The 26,356-nt window shown below is 39.0% G+C and overlaps 2 protein-coding genes across 3 annotated transcripts in view; one reads left to right on the top strand and one right to left on the bottom strand.

The window, feature by feature from the left end:
* The window catches only part of LOC127436121 (homeobox protein DBX1-B-like), a 58,455-nt gene extending 32,132 nt beyond the window's left edge, over positions 1–26,323 (bottom strand). The window contains exons 1-2 of the mRNA XM_051690060.1: positions 26,231–26,323; positions 16,454–16,787 (exon numbers count right to left, since the gene is read on the bottom strand). The gene's annotated coding sequence lies outside the window, so the exon portion shown is untranslated. The remainder of the gene's footprint in view (positions 1–16,453; positions 16,788–26,230) is intronic.
* Positions 16,687–25,701, top strand: LOC127436120 (exocyst complex component 3-like protein). 2 transcript variants are annotated; one of them, XM_051690058.1, is made up of 13 exons: positions 16,687–16,831; positions 19,009–19,184; positions 19,318–19,537; positions 21,660–22,072; positions 22,244–22,533; positions 22,618–22,735; positions 22,844–22,969; positions 23,197–23,297; positions 23,399–23,515; positions 23,656–23,926; positions 24,572–24,727; positions 24,823–24,956; positions 25,071–25,701. In XM_051690058.1, exons 1-13 carry the CDS (start codon positions 16,792–16,794, stop codon positions 25,255–25,257), a joined length of 2,349 nt encoding a protein of 782 aa, XP_051546018.1. In that variant the 5' UTR covers positions 16,687–16,791; the 3' UTR covers positions 25,258–25,701. The 2 variants fall into 2 exon arrangements, with proteins under 2 accessions (XP_051546018.1, XP_051546019.1); XM_051690059.1 differs by lacking the exon at positions 16,687–16,831 and having other exon boundaries at positions 19,066–19,184; positions 19,322–19,537.
* Positions 26,324–26,356: the final 33 nt, after the last annotated feature.

Below are 26,356 nucleotides of genomic sequence, written 5' to 3'. Positions count from 1 at the left end.
TGAATGACATGCTTCGAGACATGGTCGATCGGTTCGTGTTTATTTATCTAGACGATATTCTGATCTTCTCCCAGAATATCCAGGACCATGTGCAGCATGTCAGGCAGGTGCTCCAGCGACTGAGAGAATCGGCTTTTCGTCAAGGCGGAGAAGTGTGTTTTTCATATACAGTCGGTTCCGTGTCTGGGGTTCATCGTTTCGTCCGAGGGAGTGCACATGGACCTGGCTAAAGGTAAAGGCTGTTTCTGATTGGCCTGATCTGGAGATCAATGAACCCCAGAAACCTCTGCAAGGCCTTGCGAGACTCTGGGGTTCTCTGATTTTTATCGGAGGTTTATTAGGAATTACAGTCGGCTTGTCGCACCTTTGACGGATCTCCACACGCATTGATTTTTGTTGGTCCCCGGTAGCCGAGGACGCTTTTTCAAAATTAAAGAAGCGGTTTTCTACCGTGCCTATTCTAATTACTCCTGGTCCTGCAAATCAGTTCGTTGTGGAGGTGGATGCGACGGAAATATGCATCCGTGTGCTTTTTGTTCCACATCGTTTAACCCCAGGTGAATGGAATTACGATGTCGGCAACCGAGAATTATTGGCTGTCCCGTTGGCCTTGGGCGAGTGGCGTCACTGGTTAGAGGGTTCGGGGGTACCTTTCGTGGTCTGGACAGATCATAGGAAACCTAGAGTATATTCGTAGCGCCAAACGTCCCAATTCTAGGCAGGCCTGCTGAGCATTATTTTTCACACGCTTTAATTTTTTTGCTGTCGTATCGCCCGGGCTCTAAAAACATCAAGCCCGACTCTCTCTCTCGATGTTTTGAAGTCGAGACCTCCACTGTCCCACCGGATACCATTCTACCCTCCACTCGCGTGGTGGGTATGGTATCCTAGGAGGTGGTTGGCAAAGTCCGCATGGCGCTACGCAACACTTTGTCTCCAGCCACGTGTCCAGCGGGTTGGTTATTTGTGCCGCTATCTGTCCAGATGCATGTCCTACAGTGGGGTCACTCGTCTAATGACTCATACCCAGATGTTCATTAGACAATGATTCTGGTGGACATCACTAACACAGGACATACGTCGCTTCGTTGCAGCTTGCCCCATTTGCGTGACTAACAAAACGTCCCGTGAACCCTCAGCCGGGCTCCTCCAACCGCTGCCTGTAACTTCGAGACCCTGGTCGCACATAGCCATGGATTTTGTAACTGGTCTCCCCCCCTCCCATGGTAACACAGTCGTTTTGACTGTAGTGGACCGGCTCTCGAAGGCAGCTCACTTTATTCCCCACCCCAAATTACCTTCAGCAAGGGAGACAGCAGTAGCAGTCATTAATCACGTCTTCCGTATTCATGGCCTCCCGGTCGACGTGGTTTCTGCCCCCAATTTGTGTCACGTTTTTGGGCAGAGTTCTGCCGACAGCTGGGGGCTACAGTGAGTTTGTACTCTAGGTTCCATCCCCAAACAAATGGGCAAGCTCTGCATTGTGTGGCCTTCCATAATCTGTCTTCTTGGAGCAATCATTTTGTCTGGGTCGTGTATGCCCATAACTCCTTGCAGTCATCATCTACAGGGTTATCGTCCTTCCAGTGCAGCCTCGGTTACCAGAACCCTCTGTTCCCCGCACAAGAACCTGACGTCCAGTTTCCGTCCATTCACGCCTTTTTGCAGAGGTGCCGACGCACCTGGAAAGCTGCCAGAGAAGCCCTCATGCAGAATGGCGCGCGCATTAAGAGGTCTGCAGTCTGGCACCGGGTTAAGGCCCCAACTTAGGCCATGTGCCCACCAGAGCGCATTTTGCCTGCTGAAAATGCCAGGTGCTCTTCTGAAAATGCCCAGCTAGGAGCGCTTGAGCGCGCTTTGGTGGTGCAGCGTTTTTTCAGCTGAGACAATTTGGTTGCTATTATACGGAATATCCGCGGAAGTAATGCGTTGCAAGTGCCTAATTTCTCGCAGATAGTTTGTGTTATCAACAAGTACTGAATGTAAAAATGTCAGCACAAGGAAGAGTACTTGCTCTGGCCCTTGCTCTGACCCTTGCTCTGGATGAAGGTAAAGCTGATGAATTATTTTTCATATTAGTATTGTGGTAGTCCAGGAATGTCATCTTGTACAGACATGAATCCTCAGAGACCAGCAAACTTCTCCACTGTTGTTCAGTCATTGTACAAGTAGGATGTGACGGTTGGTTGGGGTGGTATTTGTCCTGCCCCTCCTCCACTGTGATTGGACGGCTGGGTAAAAATTGACAGTGATGAGCACTGCGTTTAACCCAAAGTTGAAAATTTTTCAACTCTTGACGACCAGAAAAAAAATGGTAAGCATGCAGCATTCAGCGTGGAATAGATGCTCAGTGCCTCGTCACGCTGCTGGCTTTTTAAATACGCGGCACTCCCATTGCAAACAATTGAATAAATACACTGGCCTCAGGAAAAAAGGCTTTGGTAGACACACAGCCTTACATGTATGGGCAGAAGGTTTGGTTGTCCTCTAAGGACATCCCTCTCTGACTCCCCTCACTTAAGCTGGGTCCCAGGTATATCGGACCGTTTCCCATCGCCAAGGTCATTAGCCGGTGGTGGTTCGTCTCAAACTACCTCCTCAGTTCAAGCGTATGCATCCGGTTTTTCATGTTTCTAAAATCAAACCCATTTTATGTTCTATGTTACATCCCGCCACTCATGTCCCTCCGTCTTATTGACGGCTCTCTGGCGTACACACTCAGGAGACTGACCGCCAGGAGGCCGATCATGCCACTGATTGCTTGTCAAGCAACACCTGTTCCAGCCTGATGAGTCCTTTTTTTTTTTACCCTAAATCTAGATTTAGAGTAAAAAAAGGACTTACATTTTTATGTTTCTCACCCACATCTATCATATCACTACTGAAGATGCAGATTTAACCATTGGAGTCTAATGGATTACTTTTATGTTTTGATTATCATACACTTGCATTGTATGCACCTACAGAGCCAAGATATTCTTCTAAAAATCTTCATTTGTGTTCTGCTGAAGAAAGAAAGTCATGCACATCTGGGATGGCATAAAAGTGAGTAAATGATGAGAGAATTTTCATTTTTGGGTGAACTATCCCTTTAAATGTCCAAATACTTTCCGCAGCCACTGTATTTTAAAAGTATTTTGGTACGCATCACTGTTTAAAATACATTGTGTCAAGATGCAATTGCAACTCAAAATAATAAAATAAGGAACAGTTAAAAAGTAGGTCTCAACTTTCCACATAAAATTCCTTTTTCCTCACTTTTTGGAAATGTCAATCACACCCACCAAAACCAGCATCAGCACCAGAAAAGCGCCCATAGCAGAGAGGAAGTGAGTACCCAATGTCTTGGCTAATGATTATCAGCCTTTTGTCTTTTCACAAAATCAAACAGCATGCCTTATAGTCTTTCATGAGACCAATTCAGCTGAGGAGTCAATTGTTTTAATATGAACTTCCTTAAGTGTTTTCATTAAGTGTAGACTAGCCCACTGCTATCCAAGCGGCCTCACCCCATTGGAATATCTCCACCCCCAAAGACCCGAAGTGTCTTTCTTAATCAAATGTACATTTACTAGTCGCTTGACTTGAGACATCTGCCCCAAGCAACCAGTCAATATTGTGGCCCCAGTTCAAAGCAGTCAGTTCATTAGCTGTGTCAGCTTTACAACCAGAAGGTAATGGGTTTGAAAGTGAGCAACGACAATGCACGGCAATACCGGCCTCATTTAATAGTGATTTATCACCAGCCAAAAGCCCTGTTTAACCTTTGGCCAGTGCAGACCTCCCTTCTTCTCTCAAAGGATCTATTGTCAGCTCCCCAGGGTATCTTACTGTGTGAATAAGCGAAAGATGATCTAGTTAAAGTCACATTATATCAGTATCCATATCATTATAAGTGGAGTTGTTTTTACTGGGTAGAGCAACTGGTTGGCAATTCGAGCATGCAGACAGTATTTTAAATGGAGAAGTTTCTGTTATTGTCAAAGTTGTTTGGGTTTCCAATATCAGCTGAAAAACAATTTGATGCATGCAAAAGGTTGTGTGCAAGACGTCATTTGCCATCACTTTTTATGCTTGCTTGTGTCTGTTGTATCTTTTTTCATTTAACCTTCTAAACCCAAGCACTGACATTTATGATGCATTTTCTTTTTCCCTTTTTGAAAGTGTTTTTAGGAAGCCACTCATTATAAAAATCTAGAGTTCTTTTTTCCACATAATTTTCTTTGGGGTGAATTTTGTGCTTTTTTGTTTTGTTTTACTTTAGCAGACTGTGAGATTTAATATGCCATTTTTCCCATCGAAAATGTTGTTGTGATACAGTTAAAAGTGTCAGCTACTGTTGTGTAGTTTTTTTTACAGTTTAAAAAAAAAAAGTATTAATTAATTGCTTTAAACAAATTTAATTCTGCTATACACTCTAAGGGTTAAAGCACATTATTTTTAATGTAATACTAAACAGACACGTCTATTTCAAATTCCATTCAATATAATCATGCCATCATCCTTTACCATTGTGAACACACGAGCCAGTCACTGAAATTTGCATTAAAGAGCACAGAGCACACAGAAATATGAAAGCATAGTGTTCCATGCATATGATGCCCAAAAATGCTGTCTAGGTTGGTAGCTTTAAGACACAGCTATAGACTCAATTCAAAATCAAGATTTTATTTAAATACAAACTTTTGTAACGGAGTAATAAAACTACATAGAAAAGAAGACTTCTGCTCTATATAAGTCGATTTGGCCCCTGCTTCTAATTTTATGGTATCTTGGGTTACCAGCAACGTGGTCTGCATATGTTATGCTAGTGATCTGGTATAGTTAGACCAGAACGGTCCTGTTAAGTAGTCCAGTGACAGGTTTACAATAAGTAAGCTTGGTGTGGTCCATATGGACCGCTTCGGTCTTTGACAGCACCCTCTGCACTTTATTAATCGCATGTCTTGCCAGCGCTTAGTAAACTGTTTTGTTAACAAAGCTTTGGCAGGAAGAAGAAAAAAGGGGGTCGGCGTTGAAAATGTGAACAGTTGGTGCGAAGTAAAGATGCGGAAAGCCTGATGGTACCTCCCCCACCCCACATCCACTTCACCTCCCTCTCTGCCTTCAGTCTATACCACTCCGCCCCATCCTTACAAGGCATGGCTTAGTCACACCAGCTGCCTGGACCATTCTTCACAGGTTGATCTGTCCCCTGTCAGGGCCAGAAGCCAGAGTCTTGCATCCACCCTGCTAAAGAGAAAATGCCAGACGGGTTAAGTGGGCCAAAGTCTGAGGGTCTTGAGATGAAGTGATCAGTACAAAACATATATTGGACCAGAGAACACAGAGAGCAGTATTGACAAGTTAGAAAAATTGTTTAACAACTGCCCTGCTTTGAGTTCCTTTAACTGAAAAATGTAGATCAAATTCAGTGTTAAGACAAAAGCACATACAAACGTGTGTATACACGTACAAGTGTGGGTGAGAAACAGGTCAATATTTAAGTCCTTTTTTACCATAAATCTCCACTTTCACTTTCAAAATGTGAAAGAATGTGAAAGTCGAGATTTAAAGTAAAAAAGGACATACATATTGATCTGTTTCTCACCCACGCTTGTCATATCACTTCTAAAGATATGGATATAACCACTGGAGTCATATGGATAACTTTTATGTGGCCTTTATGTGATTTTTGGAGCTTCAAATTTCTGGTCACCATTTACGTGCATTGTAAGGACCAGCAGAGTTGAGAAATTCTTCTAAAAATTTTAATTTGTGTTCTGCAGACGAAAGAAAGTCATACACATCTGGGATGGCATGAGGGTGAGTAAATGATGAGAACATTTTATTTTCTCTATAAAGAGGGGGAACTTAAGTCATTGCAATAACAGAACTATTATGTATTATAAAGTATGAATTTTGCTATTAAAACCTTAATTTATGGATCTCCATGCTTTTCAAAAAATAGAAGACATTTTATGGTCATTACATAATTCCCATATTCTATTTGTGTTATTTTATAGTTTTGATGACTTGTGATGATTATTCTTATAGTACTCTATTCTAGGGATATTCCATGTCAAATCAATCTAATTTCAAATAAATATAAATGAGATAAACACAAATTAGAACAATCAATATTGATCAATATTTAATAAATAATCAATTATTTTGTAGTGTGACAATGATAATGACAATTTTTGCCTATGAATTTGGAGCAAAACTCCAGTTTAAAAATGTTTTATGACTGTAGGAATGTGGCAGTGTAATTATTTTATTTTTACGCCGAGATAGGTATGTCTATTGCTACAATGAATTGACTTCAGCACCCCTTGTTGCATTATATTCCAAAGCTGTGAATTAATAAATTGGGAAAACAATGTGTGTGTTGTTTTTCCAAAGTTGGAGTGCCAATAATTCCAAAAGAATGAATAATATCTTTTCCTTTTAGATTCTAGTTCCGAATAAACTGTCATTTTGGTATCTTCAATTTTAGGCCCAATGTGGTTAAATCCAAGAAATAGAGGACTCTCAATGTGGCTCCATCCATAAAGTTACATTTTACAGTTTGCAATGGTCGAAAAACAAATGTTTGTCACAAGGTATGAGGCTAGTTTCTCTTGTCCAAAAAGACAAAGGTCTGAAGTACAAATAATGTTGGAACTAGAAATGTACCCTAATTATTGTATTGTAGTGTATATGTATTTTCAGTATTTTGTCACATTTTACTAGTTCCTTTTTCACATATATATTTCCTATTGTTAAATATTGAAATTCATCAGAAGTTGAATGACAGGGAAACTTTGACCTATCAGTTCAATTTGGCAAAAGATTGTGATCTTAGAATTAATCTGTTCTGATGAAATCCCTAATCAGAATTCTAGTACAGATGTTCATTCGGCAGTTCACAAACCAGCTAACTAAACTAAAAAAAAAAAAAAAAAAAAAAAAAACACACACAATGTAGGCGAAATGACTGAACTCCATTTAGAGCCTTACAATAATCCTTTTCTATCCTGACAGAATTTGTAACATTTCAATTTTCTTTGAAGTAGTTTTCGGCACATTTGATGGTGAGCTTCGAAAGCACAGCATTATAGGCGCAAGAATGGGGCTTTTCAAGGTGTTTATAGATTTCAAAGATCTCTCTCTTGTAGAGCACAGATTGTGTGGTCTGATTGGGTCATTCCCTCAAGAGTCACTTGAAAAATCCACAGTATTTGGTCTTACTGCCGATACTATGCACAAGCCATGCTAAGACTCTAAGGCATTTGCTTTGTAGCGGAATCTGCTTAGTTTTTTAGTAAGCATGCAGAGGTTGTGCGACACAAAGAAGCCCACAAAAACATTCCCAAGAACAAGTAGTAAAATTGAAGAATGGAGCGACCCATCTACTGAGCAAACAGAATGAACTAATGGATCAGCCATCTTCTCCTCCCATTCCAATTATCCAGAATCCATGTTAAGAATATGGCCACATTGGGTAACGGCAATGCTAATACAGATAATCCCTAACATACATATACATATCACATTCAGACCGGTCAGTTAGCCACCAAGCCACCCAAGCAGTCAGAGTGCAGGAGTTGAGACCGCCAAGAGAGAAAGTGCATCCTTCAGGTTTGAACAAGCTAATGAGGAATATGTAAATGCTGTTGGGGCTTATGAGATTACCACTAGTCTGATAGTTATTACAGGTGTAAGTAAACCAGAATTAGGAGCCTAGTTAATGATAGTACATTCAGAACCTGATTAATCTCTTAATACTGGTGTTTGTGGATGTGTTTGCTGCCCTGTGAGGACACAGGCTTGGGCTGTGGTGGGTCCACACTGTGTACTCAATGCTCAGGCAAAAATTTGCTCTCTGATTTGCTCATTTTCTTACTTTTCTTTAGATTTCTCCCTCTCACACACTTGTTTGCACATGCACACAGTATACAGTGACATAATATGCTTGGACAGCTTCAACAAGATGAATTCAAGCACATAGATGTCATCTTTCCCATTTTTAGGCTTTTTCATCCAGATTCAAAGAAGTCTTTGAGTGTCCTATTCCTATACCTTAGTCTATAAACTTCAGTTTTTCCATGAAAGTCTCCATTTTATATTTCTCTGCTCATTCTCTCTCTTTGGAACCAGCGCTTGCAAGTTTAAGTCATTAAGCTTATCCAAACACCACAAAAGAAAGATTTTGCAATGGCAAACAAGAGCGTCAAATCAAACAGATTTGCCAGAGAGGCTTTGGTGTGAGTTGGTGAGGTCCATACCAATTTGGAGATTTCAATGCTCTCTTTCTCACTCCTGGGAAAACCACTGAACTTGTTTGAAGAAGACAAAAGCACTAAATATGAAGAGAACAACTCAAGCACTGATGTAAGAGATGAAAGATTCAGTATCCCATTCCGCAAAGTGAAACTCACTAGAATTGTATGTGCACCTCTGTAGACAGCCAAGTATGGAAGTAAGTTTATTAGAAAATGTATCCAGAACTTATTTCTTCAAAAAAAGAAAACTATATTTATACATGTTCAAATCCAGTATAAATGTATTTTTCTGTAGCCCTCAACTATAAGATCAAACTTCCCTCTCTGGATCAACAATTGGCAGGACCAACTGACCATGAATATCCTGTGAGTCAATTAATGACAATAAGATAAGACAATAAAGCAGTATGTACTACTGAATTTAAAGTAAAATATCACTGCTCACTCCAATTTCCACCACCTGGCCAGAGCAGTATTTTTTAAGATTTGCCTCTGATGGGTTGCAAAGTTGGGGGAAATTATTGAGCAGATCACAGACCAGAGACTCGTAGCACAACATTCCTCAAGAATGTCCTAAATTACAACATTCTTAATTGGTCTATGAGTTAAAATACAATAAAATTAGGAAATGATGCATGGTCAATAAATAAAAACTCAATTTAATTTCTCATGATCAGATTTAAGCCTGTTTTTCAAAGAATGAAATGTCACTACTTAATAAACTTAATTATAACGTTAATTTATAATTGACTATTTTATGGCACTAATTTATTAATTATTAATGCGTAATCATGTTTCACTAAATCAGCTATAAACAGATGTATGCTTTTAAAAACTTCTCTGGAAAACCCAAGCATAGATACTTTTATAAATAAGTTAAAAAAAATATGCTAAATATTTCAATTGCTCCAACTATAAATCTGCTTCCATACATTTCCATATTTACGTAGTTGGGACTGCCAAAATAAAGCCAGTATTTGAACTTGTTATGAAACAACCATATCACCTTGGTGAGAATGAAGTATTTATCATTCATATTAATGGGGCATAATTGGTGTGAAAATGCATCGCAAGTTCATGGGAAAGCCCACTTAAATAGACTTAAATGGCTTAAGAATTATGAATGCAAAATACTTTTACTGTCCATGCTAATGTCGCCCTCTGCTGGCTGCAAAAGGGAACACATTTGTGGACGTACCTTTTAGAAAGTTTTTAAAAGTAGCCTATGGACCCTTTTCACATATCCGTGTTTGGAATGCAAAAGTAAACAGTAGCAGGACAAACTTGTATAGCGGTGTATGGGAGACCACAGCAAATATAATTTTTGTTTTCCCGTTGAGAGAGAGAGCGAGAAAGAGAGAGAGAGAGAGAGAGAGAGAGAGAGAGAGAGAGAGAGAGAGAGAGAGCGGGTTTTAGCAGTCAGAAAAGAGAAAGATGGCAAATTATTTGTCACTTCCTCTCAGCTAACTCGTTTTTGAAAACTTATTCCAGGGTAATATAATAAAAAGTATAATATGATACATTTACTCTAAATAATTAATCATTGCAAATTAATAATAAAAAAAAAAAAGAAGGAAAAAAAAATAAATAAAAAAAAAAGTTTATTTTGCAAAATGAGGCGGAACTGTGAAAATGGTCCATAACGTTTTATTGAGCAAAAACGAACAGGACAACACACGCTCACGGCAAAATCGTAAGGAATCGTACAACTTTTCTACATTTGGTTAATTCGTATGATATCATAGGATTGCACTCTTATGAATTCGTACGACTTTCACTGCAGCCAATGACGTCGTTGGACATCGTTTTCATCTAATACACCACAATTACTTGCTTTTGTCACACAAAACATTTTCCTGTCATGTTTACACACTCTACTGATCAGTTAGGTTTAGATATAGGGTTTGGGTAAGGGTATAATTTTAATAAGCATGTCCTTAACGCCTCATGCGTGGAACTTGCACTTACTTCCGCATTAGACCTCTGGGCATTTGCACGTGATGAAATCGTAAAATTTATAGTAAAGAAATCCTACGAAATAGCCAACTCGTAAAATATGTACGAATTTTCATGAGATCGGGTTGAATAGGAAGTGTATTACTGTTTAAAAGGGACATGATAAGGGATTCTAATGTTAAGTTTAAGGCCTATAGGCCTATTAGATATTTTTGGGTTTAAAAAAAGCTTTTCTTTTTTTCTTTTTTGGAGGGATCCAAAAATATTAGTGGCAGGAAAAAAAAAATTACCAATAAAAATCAACAAGTATATATGTAAAACATAAAGAAAGAAAGAAAGTCAGAAAGAAAGAATAGTTGACAAAGGGATCACAATGATTGAAAACATAAAATGCCCATCAAATAAGATTTAAATGTGTTAAATGTGTTGATTATATGAGCGAAAACTAATGTTCTTTCCAATATTGTCACAACAAAGCTGTTCCCTTGAGAAAACGCTAAACACCATGTAATTTCAACTCTGCCGCACCGTTTAAAAATTCATTGTGTTTCGCAACCTGAGACGCATTTGCGTGATTCATTTAAAAGTTCTTAAACGTGATGTTGGTTTCTTATGTTCCTCTTGTTCCAAATGTGACAAACAACACAAGCCTCGTCATTGTAACACGGCACTATTCCACTCTGAAAAAGACCAAGAACGATGGGAATTCACGATGCCAGCATTATTTCGGAGGTGCCACCTATTTGCTGCTCAGAAAAACAATATTTAGGTTGTGCTCAAGCGTCACCTCGCTGAATAGGCCCTATTCATATGGGGTTAAGAGTGTAGCGTGGGTCCTGTGAGGAGGTAGCGTGGGTCCCTGTGTTTGAGGGAGGAGCTGCTTCGGAGGACATGGAGAATAGAGACCCGCCAGAGTCTCATGCTTGGGTTCGAACCGTGGCGATTTAACTGCATAATCAGATTGAAAGTGAGCCGCGGAATTTATGTCAGTTCACATTTAATCAAACGGCGAGTGTGAATTGAAGTCGACAGAACAGAGGGTTAATCCAGAACTAAAGGCAAAATAATTAGGGGGCCCCCCATCTAATCTCCTGCTCATTCTAACACCCTTGAATGACATTAAAATATGGCAACGCTTGCTGTTGGCAGTCAAATGTGTTTCCCAACTTTAAATGGGCCAATCAAAGCCCGGCCATGGAATAGCCGAGGTTTGGTCATAGGATCCAAGAATAGTTTGGGCTGAACGGGGATGTCATCAGCAATTAATTATTCATTGAAATGTATTATGTCATGATTAAACATGTATAGGAACATTTATAGGAAAAACTGTCAATAGAAAAGCTGCACTAATGTAAGTATATCAATTCATATTAAAGAATTTCAATTTTGTGGTTAGTGTTTGGCGCAGACACTCCAAGTTGTATTACATATATTTCTGCAATGTTTCCAAGACATAAAGAAGAGCATTCTGACAGGGAAATGACCACAAGTTTGTAATTTTCTTTTTGAGAAGTAAATTGTAATGTCATATCCTGAATTCAAAGTCTATTGATAAATAAATTTCAACCTTAAAGGAACAGTATCCCAAAAATTTAAATTCGGTCATATTTACTCACCCTAATATCGCTCCAAATCTGTATGACTTTCTTTGAACACAAAAAGTGAATTTAAAAAAAAAAAGTCTTCACAGGGTTTGTTTAGACAGGGTTTATTCATTATATAATGAAAGTGAATGACTCGATCTTTTAAGCTCGAAAAAACAAACAAAACCACAGTAAAGTCGATACGACTCATGAACTATATTCCAAGAATTCTAAAGCCATATAATAATAATTTTGTCTGAAGAACAGAATTTAATTTATTCAATCTCAAATCAAATCATCAATAAAGCGCTGAAATCAAATATGATGGTTACGTCAATAATGTCAAAACTTTTTTCATCCTTTTTAGAGTTAGTCAGACCAGATTCGCTTTCATTACATGACAAATAACCCCTGTAAAGACTTTTTTAAATTTCTCCCTTTGTATTTCATGGAAGTAGAAAAGAAATTCATGCGAGTTGGAGCAACAATACGTAATACGAGTAAATAATGAGAGAGTTTTCATTTTTGGGTGAACTATTCCGTTAAGACAAAGTGTCATTTAACAGTGATCATTTCAAAAAGCTCACCAAAAATCGCTTCCAAAAAACAGATAAAATCTTAACCATGGCCACCACCCTGACTTAACTAGTCTGTACTATGCAGGAATGTAAAGCATTTGTTCCCAAGCTGTTAAAGTGTGTCTAACATTGTGAATTGTTCTCTAAAGACAGGCATTTCTAAAATGCACTTAAATGGTTAGTTCACCCAAAAATGAAATCTCTCTCATCATTTCCTCACCCTCATGCCATCCCAGATGTGTGACTTTCTTTCTTCTGCTGAACACAAACGAAGATTTCTAGAAGAATATCTCAGCTCTGTTGGTCCTTACAATGCAAGTGAATGGTGACCAGACCTTTGAAGCTCCAAAAATCACAAAGTCTAAGTAAAAATAATCCATATGACTCCAGTGGTTTAATCTATGTCTACAGAAGCTATATGATAAGTGTTGGTAAGAAACAGATCAATATTTAAGTCCTTTTTTTTTTTTTTTTTTTTTTTTACTATAAATGTCCACTTTCACTTTCAAAATGTGATAGAAATTGAAATTGAAAGAGGAGATTTATGGTAAAAAAAAGACTTAAATATTTATCTGTTTCTTACCAACACCTATCATATTGCTTCTGAAGACATAGATTAAACCACTGTAATAGTATGGATTAATTTTATTTAGATTTATGTGATTTTTGGAGTGTCAAAGGCCTGGTCACTATTCACTTGCATTGTAAGGACCAACAGAGGAGATGTTTGTCAAAGTCTTCCTTTGTGTTCAGCTGAAGAAAGTCATACACATCTGGGATGGCATGAGGGTGAGTAAATGATGAGGGAATTTTTATTTTCTTGGGTGAACTATCCCTTTAAAACTCATTCTCATAAGTTATTGTCTCTTACTGATGAAAAAACAATTAGATTCTACTAATTCTATTAGGTTTTGTGCAAGACAGAGAGATTACATTAAAGAGCCCACATTATGCTAATTTACAGGTTCATTATTTAATTTTGGGGGTCTACTAGAATAGGTTTACATGCTTTAATGTTCAAAAAACACATTTTTCTCATACTGTACATTTCTGCTAAACCTATTTTTATCCTCTGGCCCAAACATTCTGATTTAGGTCCTGTCTCTTTAAAGCCCCCCTTTCCAAAAAACCCAGTCTGCTCTGATTGGTCAGCTGGCCTAGTCTATTGTGATTGTAAATGTAATGCCCCTTACCATAACTGAGTTTCAGGCCTCCTTAACAGCTGCAAACACTACTGTAACTATGGTAACAATGGCGTCAGTTTTTGTCGTACCAGTTTGAGTCTGAGTCCGATAATGAAAGTTTGGAAGAATAAGCTGATTGACCTGAACCACCTTCGCAAGCACGACTTGAGCAGGACGTTTCACAGTGGTATGTTTTAATTTTGTAGCTTTCTTACAAGTACACTGTTGATTATTGTGAACCTAACAAAGCTTCAATTAAGACACATAGTGCATCAAAGTTAGTCATCTTTTCTGGAATGGGTGTAGCCAATCTTTTTTCGTCCGAGATATGAACAGAGAACAGAGGCTTACTCCCGGTTGGACATTACCAGGTGTATTAGAGAGTTAGTGAGCAAGTTAACCGTGGACTACTGTGGATAGCATCCATAACATTACAGCTTGTAATTATATAATTATATAAGACTCTTGAGATCGACCATTTTGTTACACAGTTTTAGGTAAAAGCCGGCCCACAGCTGAATAGTAAACCCTTACCAAAACAATAACATTACATAGCAAGTTAGCCGAGCACTACTGTGGATTGCAGACGTAAAATTACCGTTTGTAAAAATAGATCCATCTCCACACTTGGTCACTATTCATGATAGTAAGAAAGACAAACAATCTGCATAACTCTACACAATTGTAGGTAAAAGTGGGCCCGCAGCTGATTAGCAAAACTATTTCAACACAATAATATTAGCTAGCAGGTTAGCAGAGGCCCACAGCAGTGCACTGGGTGTATACCATAGCTACAACACAAAACTCCACTTTTGAACTCTCGGTAGCAGATAAATCCACAAATAATCAAGCATACTTACAGGTTGTGATCCTGAAGTGCCAGATTGTCCCAACAAAGTGGGAACTGTACCATCTTTCAGGACTAACCTTCTTGAAAATCCGGCATTGATTGTGGTTGTACTACTGAGCAATAGTGGTAAAAATGAATTTTAACCACTCATACTTCAATTCATCTGCCTTTGGAAGTCCAAACAAAGAGGTTTTGCTTTTGCAGTGAAGAAAACAGCGTCTTCTCAACATGGCGACAACACTAACCCAACTCATCCTGGCCTCTGCTATAACTACGATTGTTTGAGGGTGGGCCAAAGTAGCCCTTAGGTGGGCATTATGCAAATATGTTACATAGTGACGTAGATACTTTACGGAAAAATGACTGGACTACAATCCAGCGGTTTCTTGTAGTTCTTGAGCAGTGTTGTCTGTGGGAGAGAATAACGCCCTTTTGCGTGGAATTTGTGCTTTGTAACTTTGCAGACCTTTTACATGCACAAAGAGCTATATTACACACTAAAGGAAAGGTAAAATCCCAAAAAGCATAATAGGGCCTCTTTAAAATTACAACGAATTAAAATCTGTGTCCTTCAAATCACACATTCTAATTTAAGTCTCCTACATTGCCAGTTTGTGTTGGTCAGGAGTGAGATTTTTATGCACGTGTCATAAAGTGTACATTTGTCTGTCCATGTCTGGGAAAGCTGAGGAGAAGCAGGAAGTCAGCCCAGGTCAGGAATGTCAGACAGGAAGTCCTCCTGGTGTTTGGATGACTACTATTGAAATAGACTTCCTGTTCCCTAAAGCTCTGATGAGTACAGTGGTGTTTAATTTAAGGTGGTGATATGGGAAGGTGACTACAAGAGGCAAAACTGCGTAGGCCTTATCTGATGATACCTCAGAAAGAAGGGGGTAGCAGCACTACAGTAACAGTGCTGGATCTAGTCCGGCAAAGGTAACAGCATAATGCAGTGTTATAGGTAAACTGGTAGAGGTGACCCTTGTATGCTTGCTGACAGTGTGAGAACAATGGCTATGCAGCATTGAGGGATGCATCTCTACCCTTCTAGAGGCAGCAACGTCACTGCATATTTCAGTTCAAAGAAAACTATTACCATTGGCGGAAAAGCTCAGTTAGTCTCTCATGGTTCTCTGATTATTATGGTGCTTTGCAAAGACAACAATGTCTAGTCACAGCTATTTTTAGGATATACTGCTGCTAAGGAGCAAAGGTGAAAGATGCCACTTTCAAATCTTGCCCCAGAAAGCTTGCAAACTTTCAATAACCACAGAACAATTTGAATCAACTAGAAGGCAATATAGGTAGGAATAATGTACCGTTAGTGGGTCATAATTGCAAACTAACTCAGACAAGGTGATCAGGCTGGTATCACCCCGAAGGGGGTTGTTTTGTAATAAAGACCGGATGACAATATGTTATCCTACTTATTACATGGATATTTGACCTATAAATACATAAATAGACATTAAATATTTATATGAGTTGAACTTATTCTATTATTTGAGATGAAAGCGGAGTGAAACTAGCAGAGCTCTGTAGAAAATTGGTTGCAACAAAAGTCAATTATACAGTTTAGCAGTCATTACACAAAATATCTGACCACAGAATGCTATGATTGACCAATCAGAATCAAGTATTTCAGAGAACCGTGTAATAATACAGTCTATTTTTGTATAAACCTATTTTGTTTCTCATCAAAATCTATTTTCTAGCAGTGGATGGTGCGTTTCATATGTTAGTGAAGATTGTATCGACGTGTGTTTGGTATAGAGACTAGTCTGGGGAGCCAGAGAGAGATATAAACAGTCACAGGCCATGACACTTACACAAATAAACACATTCATTATGGGGCATCTGAGCTTAGATTCCTCTCATGTTTGCTCTACAACCACAGCTGTGAACAATCACAAGAAAAGATAAGAATATTCTAGAAATATAAAAATTATAATATGTCCACGACCATGTAAAAGGAAAACAAAATGATGTTGATCCATACAAAACCTCTGTCTGAGCACTTTAAAACATTCTCTAAAGCATATTGGATTATAACTACCTTAGACACAGAGAGGCACTGTTGTACATGAAGCCTGCCCCCATGCTCAGTCATTGCTCACCATCTGGATCATTTAGAGGGAGGAGTGCCCGCTTTCACTCCGTCCCTCTTGCTCTTGCTCTTTCTCCCTTCCTCCCTTCCCTTCCTGCCGGCCTCTGAGCAGAGGATGTGTCTGGGAGTGTGAAAGAGGAAGGCTGGCGGTGAAGTGGGTATGTACCCTCTCTCTTTCTCCCCTTCTTCGCTCTCTCTGCTGATTGCTGTATCTGGGGACAGTAAGCAGGCCCTCTGGGCAGGGCAGTCTCTTAGTGGAACAGTGGACGGTTAAGCAACAAGCCTAAATGTCAGACGGAGACAAAATTGGCTGTGACAATCATGAAGGTACACATCCTTTCTTTTTACTGGCTGTTTGCTTGCTATGTACTGATGCATTTAGAAAGTGTTTGTTTATAATGTCATAATGTTGAAAGATCTGGTTAAAAGAAAGAAAGAAAGACGATTATCAAGTCATAAAACAACATGAATATATAAAAGAGTCTATATGAAAACAGAGAACAGAGAAAAATAAATTGAAGAAAGGCACAGAAATTAATTTGTTCTTATTATTGTAATAGGCTTTATCAGAATGTACAATGTACCTAACATGCACAATATCCAAAGCCAAGTAGCTTTGACGTGTGTCAGTGTTGACAAACCTGGAACTTTTATATAAACCTGAACACAATGTAACAAGGGGCTATATCCAAACCAGATACAGATGTATATACAGTATACAGCACAACAGAAGGGTTCTAAATATAACAATCCCATTCAAAATCTCTAAAATTCATTTTTAGAAATGTATAAAATTACCACAAGCTCCGATATTGTTAATCTATGGTTTATGCTTCTGTACATGCCACAAGTCAGTAAAATTATTTAATAAATCATGTATAAATGCTGTTAAAATACTACACCAGCCACATTCCCAATTCCAATAGGAACATCTAAACTAAGACTGTCAAGAACCATGCTGTCATTTTTCATTGAAAGGGAAAAAAACATGTACTTTCTGCCCTGAAGCTGTTTCTCAGTAATATATTCTTACAAAATGTCTTAAGAGCTTGAGCACCCATGGGATTAACTCCTATAAAATGAAAATTCAGAAACTCTGACCTTCAAGACACAGCTGAGTCAATTCTTTGGGAAAGGGGTGAACTTAAGACTGACGTCAAACTCTGTTATATGTAGCCTTGTGCTGGTTTAGATCATCTCAGTCTCATGTCCATTAGCAAAATAAAAAAAGACTTTCACTGTTAAGAGTAGGGTTAGGAATCATAAGGAATTTTACGATTCTGGTTCCAGTAACGATTCCAGTAATTCTGTTAGGAATTTATTTTTAAAAGAATTATTTAGAAATGAGAAATGCAATTCTTATTGCATTTACTACCCTCTGCTGTCTGTTACCAAATAATGAGATCATTTCAGATTTGTACAGAGCAGATATAACAAATCAGAAATGCATTTAATACAGTTCTTGATAAAGGTGTGTTTGCAGACTTTTTAAAGACACATTACAATCCAATAATAGATCCTTACTCTATTTTAAATAAAGAAATCTAAACCAACACGAAATGTGATGGCATATTTAATTAATTCATTTATTATTTTATAAAATTCCACTTATTACAACAAAACTTGTGTATCTTTAATTATAAATTGTCATATGAACAACCAGTCAGTAACCGCACTGCTTGATTTAATAGAGACACAAATCATCATTAAATAAACAGAAACAGTACCAGAGACAGTTTAGACTGTGTTTTGTACCCTAATGTTGTACTTCAGGCTTGTGAGACTTCAACAGTTCTTATTTAATTTAGAGTTGGGCATTCATAACTTGCACATCAGTATAAGATTACTTGTATACTGGAAGCGTTGTATGTTTCGCACTGTAGATTCAAAAGAACCAGCTCATTAGAATGGTTCTTTTGGGATCGGACTATACCGGAAGCACCATACGTTTTGCACTGTTAATTCAAAAGAACCGGCTCCTTTGAATAATTATTTCTGGAATCGAACTGTACCGGAAACGCATATATTTCATGCTGTAAAAAGAGCTGGCTCAAGATTCATTCGATTGGGAATTAAATACACTGGTAGAATTGTGTGTTTTTATGCTGTAGAGTCAGTAGAGAGTTGCGCTGCTTTAGAGATGCGCTGCTGGAAACACTGTTAGAGTATTTGAGGATGGTGTTCCAGCCACATCGGCAGAAAATTGCATGCTGGGGAACCCTTAACGGAACCAAAAGTCACAAAGATCATATGATTTCGGTATTTTTTTTAAAAGAATGGAACCGGTTCTGAACAAGAACCGGTTCTTGGTTCCCAACCCAAGTTAAGAGTCATTCGCTGTGCAAGTCAGGCAAGACTCTCAAAGCGTGCATTCTTGTGGTACACACTGTAGCAATAATATAGCATTGCATCTGAAAAACTGCACAATTTTTCTCTGCTGTGAACATCGCCCTTTTGGCTTTGTAGCATATGGCAGAGTCATTTTTTCCTATTTTGATTGACAGATGCCCTTGTCCCAGTGGAGGTGTGGCCAGAGCTGGAGAGAGCCGAGTGTTTGGCTCGCGGTGCTGCACTGAAATGGGCCTCAGGTGTCTTTTGCCGTCCAGAGCATCTGGAGAGACTTGGACAATATAGGAAAAGGGAGAGTCAACGAACCACTTCTATTCAATCCAGATTAAAGGTAAGAGTAAGAAGTGATAATACTTTAATCATAAAAACAAAGCATCTAAAGTTTTTTTGCATTTTCAATATGTTAGTGTCTGCAGAAGCTGCAAGAAAAGTTACCTGTTCACTCTTACTTTTCTTATTTGAAGTCAGTTGTACAGTCCTATTTGGAAGGTGTTGATTGGGGTCTTGGTCAATTGCGAGAGGCACGAGCTGAGCTGAGAGAAGTGTCTTGTGACTTGCACAAGGCAAGATTGGAGACCAGTAAAAATTCTGATGAGGTAACTACACTGGAGACACTTCGGGAGGTGTCTCTCAATCATCGCCAGCTCCTTGCTGCAGTTAGCAACTTGCCACGCCTCTACAAAGGTTAGTGATTCTTCTTTCTTGAAGCAACATGGCATTTTCAGTGCCCTAAATGTCCTTCTAAATTTTGCATCCCTTTTATTAAAGGGTTAGTTCACCCAAAAATGAAAATACTCTCATTATTTACTTACCTTTAAGCCATCCCAGATGTGTAAGACTTTCCTTATTCAGCAGAACCAAACTGAAGATTTTTATAAGCACATCTCAGCTCTTTTTGTCCATACAATGGAAGTATACAGGTGTCATTAGTCTGCTGGCTGGATCTGATGGTCCAAAAGTTAATCCACATGACTCCAGTCGATCAATTAATGTCTTCTGAAGCAAATCGATAGGTTGGTGTAAGAAACAAATAGATATTTAAAACGTTTTTAACTTGAAATCCTTGCTTCCGGTTGCTGTTTGAAATGACCTAACTCTTGCGTGATGTTCGTTACTCTGTTGTATACCAACAGGTTCTAACTCCCAAGGCGTCAAAGACTGACGCTTGTGCAAGAGCCCAGCGCGTCAATCTACAGACACCAAAAGCGCCCTCTGGCGTCAGTTTTATGACTCATCCGGCAAGTGCATTTTTTTCAACGAGAAACCTTTGATGTCAACTAACTGACGCAATGGGCATTCGAATTTTAGTATAGTTTAATTATACTTTGGGGTACAATTTTGTCATCGTGACATGATGGGGGTATGATTTTCATTTCTTTTGAAATCAGCTACATTTATTGACAGTGGTTAATATTGAATCTGTCTGTACACATCCTGCACTGCTGAAGTCACCCGTTTCATTCCGGGTGTATTCCGAGCCTTACAAGCATTTTATGTGAAGAACAAACCTAAATGTACGTTTTTAGTCACCGATCACGGTCACCCGGTGTCCACCGTAACACATCCTGCACAAGTTTCGTTATAACACGAAATTATAGTTATATGCCTCAAGCGTAATGACACGGGTTTGATGCGTGTCTTGTGACCGATTGTCACGAGCTCAAGTATTTACCATTGGCTCTCACGTGTCTTGTGACCGATTACAACGACCTCAAGTTTGGGTGTACATGTATTTTTTGAAAAAGACTTGCCGGTAGAATCAGGATGACACAGGATCAGGATGCCTTCACGGAGGGGGAATATTTTTACCGATTAAAACCTTCAGTTTCACTCTGCTACTCACATAATGCCATCGTATGATTTGGAATATTATTATAGTGCATTTTATAAATAAATGATCATGACTGTACTTTATCTGCTTATGTCTTTTCTGTTGTTGAGAACTGGTTAGGCTTAGGCATAAATGTGCATTGGGTGCTTAAAAATATCTATAAATAGTGTAATGTATATCAAATTATGAAAATCTAAGTGTCTCTTTTATGTTTTATATTTCTGATTATCGGTTAGGTTTAGAAATGGGGTTGGGTTAGGGGATCTAAAATATATGATTGTATATGTAATATCACACTAATATATAAGTATTATAAAACATTGAGGTTAAGCACACAATAATATTCAAACATTGATAACTGACGACAAAGTTTTCCCATTGAAAATAATGGTTTCTCACCATGTCAGTGAGAGGACGCCAAAGGGCACCTTTGGTGTCATCATGCAGATGCAGACGGCTTCTGCACAAGCATCAAAATTGGATGCTTAGGGAATGATAATGGGTTGTGTATACAATGCGCGTGCTTCAACTTCTTGCGTGAACGCACTATTGCGCTTATGTCACTGATGTGTCAACTGCTAGCAGGAAGCGATTTTTTATAGTTAATAAAGGTTTAATTATTGAATTATATTTTACACAAACCTATCGATTTGCTTCAGAAGACATTAATTGATCGATTGGAGTCATGTGGATTACTTTTATGATGCCAGAATATGCCTTTCAGACCGTCAAATAGCTAGCAGACTGATGGCACCTATATGCTTCCACTGTATGGTTTAAAAGAGCTAAGATGTGCTTATAAAAATCTTCGCTTCGGTTATGCTGAACAAAGAAAGTCATACACATCTGGGATGGCTTATAGGTAAGTAAATCATGAGAGGATTTTTCATTTTTGGGTGAACTAACCCTTTAAAATGTGTTGGATAAGTTTCAAATGCCTAAGTCTCTCACTTTATCCAACCTTATTTCTGTCAGTGCGGAGTATGGTTCTAGAGACTGAGAGGCTTGTGGAGTCTCGGAGACTACTAGAAGCTCATGCTCGGCTAATGGAACTAGAGCGCTGGCAGGATGAGGTATTGCTACAGCTCCAGGGACCCAAGGGACCATCCGGGACAGGGATAGCTTCTGCGGATGAGGAGCTGGTGCTGAATTATTTTTCAGGTGTTGGACGCTTGGTGGATGCCCTTGCCAAGGAGCTCTGGGCAGTGATCGGGAGTGGGTTGTCTCTCTCTCATCAGAACCCCACACCTTTTGTGTCAGCTGTACGTATAGTGGAACGTGAAGAAGCGCTAGATGAGTTCTTTTTGGAGGAGCGAAGGTCAGCATCAGGACACAACAGACCCATGCCCCCTGGAAGACCACGCTGCTGGAGGAAACATTTCTTTGAGGTTTGATGATGAGGAGCACTAAATTTCCTATTGAGAGAAGTACAGGCAAAAGCTTTGAAGCCACTCTCAGAGTTTTTCTTCACAAGACTGCACAAGTTATATTAAATTTGTAAAAAGAATTGTGAATGTAAATTTACTTAATCTGTACCCTTTCCTCAAAATTTTGCCCAGGTGTTGGAGGAGGCAGTGTCATCACGTTTCCGTAGTGTGTCGTACTTGCACACTCGAGGACCAGGGCTTGCTAGTCACTTGTCTGCGCTACAGCATGGCATTATGGGAGACCTCTCAACAGTGCGCAATCTTTTGGAACAGTGTGTTCCACCTCACTATCACATAACAAGGGCCTATCTGCGCTCCTGCCACCAGTTCTTGCAAACCCATCTTGGGCTAGTTACCGGATGGGAGCTAGAAAGTGGAGAAATATTTGCTGTTCTTAACTGGGTTTTGCACATTTACAACAGGTAGGTAAAGCAAGCATATCATTTTATTTGAATTTTGGCTATTGGTAATCCTAAAGGCCTGCATATGAGAACATGTTCTTTAAGCTCAGAGATGATGGGTGATCCAGACCTTGTACCTGAGCTACAAATTGAGGACCTGGGACCCCTGATATCTCAGGAAGGTATAGAGCAGCTGCAGAATAAATATGTCCAAAAAGTTCGGGTAAGACCCGGGGTGGTGTATTAGTTTATAAACTTTTAACATCTACATTGTCCTGTCTGGATAAAAAGGCCAGAAGTACTAGACAAGTGTGACTGTGATTGTTTGTAGAAGAGTGTCTCAGAGTGGATGCACAAGGCTCTGGAGGTAGAGCTTACAGACTGGCAGAGGGACCAGGAACCAGACATTGACCATGAGGGCTGCTATCACACCAGCCTTCCAACCATCATCACTCAGGTACTTTAGATATGGCTAGTGCTATAGTACCTAAAATGAGAATGATTGTGTCACACGAGCATTGATATGCTTTAGACCTTAGTCAGGGTAGACACCATATTTAATTTTCCCCCTTAAGCGTTTTGCCGTCTGTTGATTCAGGCGCCCCTAAGTGGTGCAAACATTGCATATATAGTTTTTTTAAGCCCCTGCATGTATATGAACTATTCTGGTGACTGGATTTGTAGATGCTAGAAGAAAATGCTCGGGTGGCCTTGATGATAAGTGAAGCTCTGCGGAACCAGACAATCCTTATGGGTCTTTACGAGATGGAGAACCTCCTCAGTCGGTGTGTATGACTGATCATTACTGACATACCATTGTTGAAATGACTAGCATATCAAATGCAACATTTGTTTACTTTCCTATACTCCCTCTACATCAAAACAGATTTCGAGGTGCCATCATAGAATTTGGGAAGGAGAATCACAGGAATGCAACCACAAACAGTAACAAGTTCTACCTCCATTATCTGCTGGCCTGCATCAGCAACTGCATCATCCTCAAGTGAGATGGTGTACAAGTATCTTTTTACAGTATGTCTGTGCTGTTTGTTTGGAAAAAGTGTGCATTTCATTTAATGTTAATGTGTCAGATGCTTGCTTGGAAGAAGTATATTTACATCTTTAATATAAATGTATATCTAGAACCTCTGCAGAATGTCTGCAGCAACAGCTGTGCTCCTTTCCCTCAAACCGGTTTTCGCGTGTTCCACCCGGGCCTCTGGCTGCCCTGGACCGTGCTGTGAGAAAAGCTTGTCGTTTAGTAATGGACCACCTATTGTTTGAGTTGCAGCCCCATCTACAGGGGCTCCTGTGTCGTACCTGGCTGGTCCAGGAAGATGTAACCCCAAAAATGTGTGAGGTTCTGGAACGTCACTGTGAGCTCTACAACAGGGTGCGCCAACCTTGTCGTCAGGTAAGTCTTTAATCATTTAGCATCCTTAAGGGCTGATCGCACAGAACTTGATATTATGTCCATCTACTGTTTTTTAATTGTTTTTCTTTTTAATCGTTTTTTAAAAGGAACATAGCTGACCATTGTGAAATGTCTTGTCTCGCCTCGAGCATGAGCACAGCGGTTTTAATATGCATGTCAAGTTAAAAAAAAACTTTTTTGTACTTCTTCAAGAATGAGCAGTGTTATCAATGAGTTTGCAGGTTGATGTATGGAAAAACTGGTGCAACTGCACAAACTGAAAGATTAGAAAGAGCGATGTTTCTGATGCAATTTAACCACAAAAATACAAACTTGTTACTGAAAATTGCCTATACACAATTTATCTCCTAGCCTAAGCTAAAGTCAGTAATATATGTCATTTGATAATGTTTTGAGATAAATTTAATGAAAAACTATGTGAGTAGTGCTAAGTGGTGTAAAAGAATCTGTAGGTGGGCACAGTCAATGGACTGCGAATGGCGGCAGCGGTGTGCATACATTCATAAAAAACAACGGTTTCAAATTTTAGGACTCTGTATGCCATCTGCCTGACACGATTGGTGTGTGGCCTCCTCTAAAGGCAAGACTTGATATCATTACAAGTGTCATGTGACCTGTTTATAGAGACTGAAGGAGGAGTGTCAGAGGCTAATTGTTGTTGAGTATGTCCGCACATTAATGCAGAAGAGACTGGTCTGTCGAAGTAATGATGAGCGATGCCAGTTGGCCCAACGCCTGGCACAGGATGCTCAACAGCTAAGGGACCACTTTCAAAGCATGGTGAAAACCATTTACAAATACATTCATCTATTTGGACATTTTTAGTGCTTTAACAATATACAAAAATTGTCAATGTGATGTTTTAACATTTTAAGGAGATTGATGGGACCATAGGTGAGGTGAATCCTACTGCTTTGATACTTGCACTGGCAGACTTAATCAATTTGAAAGACCCGAGCATGCTAACACTGGAGATTTCTGAATTGGTAACCAAGTACCCTGATATTAGGTGAGATTTCAGACCAAGCACACACAACACATCTTCAGATCCTAAAATAACTTGTAATTCAGCGACTAGTCTACATCTTGAGATGTTCACAACTTATAAAGTGTTTCTTTTCAGTGAGGAGCATGTCTCTGTGCTGTTGGATGTAAGAGGGGATGTCCCCAAAGATGTGCGGGGGTCTGTCTTAGATTTTCTGGAGCAGAGTGCCCCGCCTTTACCACCAGGATACCGCCCAATCTTCTCAGAAATCCTTGTGCCCTCTTCCAGCATGCCATTCTGTCTGCCTAATGCAAAGTGTACTTGAGAAGCACTCACAGAAGCAATGGATATTCATAATTAATTCATCACTACTCCATAAGATTAGCCTTTTCATTGTCAGTGCTGTCATGTCTGACCAAAGCCTTGTTATATTAGTAAATCATACTGTGCAAAAATATTTACATTTATGATATTCATCGAAAAATACTTGTAAAATACCCTCAAAAAAGTGCACAAATCATGCAAGTGTCCCCACAATAGTAGACTAAAGTACAATCTGGCTCATTTTATTTTTACATATTTTGGGAGGGAAATGCAAATTATTGTCCATTTTAGAATGTAAATATATTACTGTGGTATTATTACCAAACATAACGTTCCCAAAGATATTTTGCTGGATATAATCTATTGGTCTTTACAAACTTGTATATTGTGGTTCACTATGTATATTGTGGTTGACTATTGAACAATAAAGTAATGCATTTTAATACAAACCATATTTTTGAAAGCCATAATTCATAAATTCACAGCAATAACAAAAGTGTGCCATCATACCATGGTATTTTACTGTTTTTATCATTTAAATAGTATGGCATTCTTTAGACTAATACCTTGGAGTCCCATGTACAGGTAAATCCTATGATAATCATTTAGAACAAGGGTAGTGAAACAATGCCAACAATTGTTACAGTGTTGCTCCGTAGCTACCATAGTATTATTTTCAAATACCATCAGTGTACCATGGTACTCCCACAGTGCTTTTTGTAAGGTTAAAATTTGTTATGTAGAAGCTGTTAAGTGTTTAATGGCTTTCGACAGTTTTTGCACTGCATGCAAATCAGTCTGCATTCATAGGAGCTCTTTACAATGTAATGCAAACTGCTAACCGGATCTAATAAAACAGATTGACAGCTAAATTATGTGCAACAACACAACACTACAAAAGTGCAAATTAGTTCATTCACTTTAAAAGTGGTTTTCGTCCCCAAAAAATAAAAAAGACAAGGACATGAACCTACCTTGATTAATAACCGTAACATTGGCGTGGATATGGTCTCTTTTGAGTAATACAAACACATCCATTTTATAAGTTGTATGTCGTTTTGGCAACCTCTAACTGAAGGGAGGGCGCTCTGGTGATGTCA

Source organism: Myxocyprinus asiaticus, chromosome 46, assembly GCF_019703515.2.
Source record: "Myxocyprinus asiaticus isolate MX2 ecotype Aquarium Trade chromosome 46, UBuf_Myxa_2, whole genome shotgun sequence".
NCBI classification, from domain to species: Eukaryota; Metazoa; Chordata; class Actinopteri; order Cypriniformes; family Catostomidae; genus Myxocyprinus; species Myxocyprinus asiaticus.
This window is presented reverse-complemented; position numbering and strand designations above follow the sequence as displayed.

Coding starts and splice junctions, on each gene's coding strand:
- LOC127436120 (XM_051690058.1), top strand. CDS start 16,792: ATGTCAGACGGAGACAAAATTGGCTGTGACAATCATGAAG. Junction 19,538..21,659: donor CTTGCCACGCCTCTACAAAG/GTTAGTGATTCT, acceptor TATTTCTGTCAG/TGCGGAGTATGGTTCTAGAG. Junction 24,728..24,822: donor GGGACCACTTTCAAAGCATG/GTGAAAACCATT, acceptor TAACATTTTAAG/GAGATTGATGGGACCATAGG.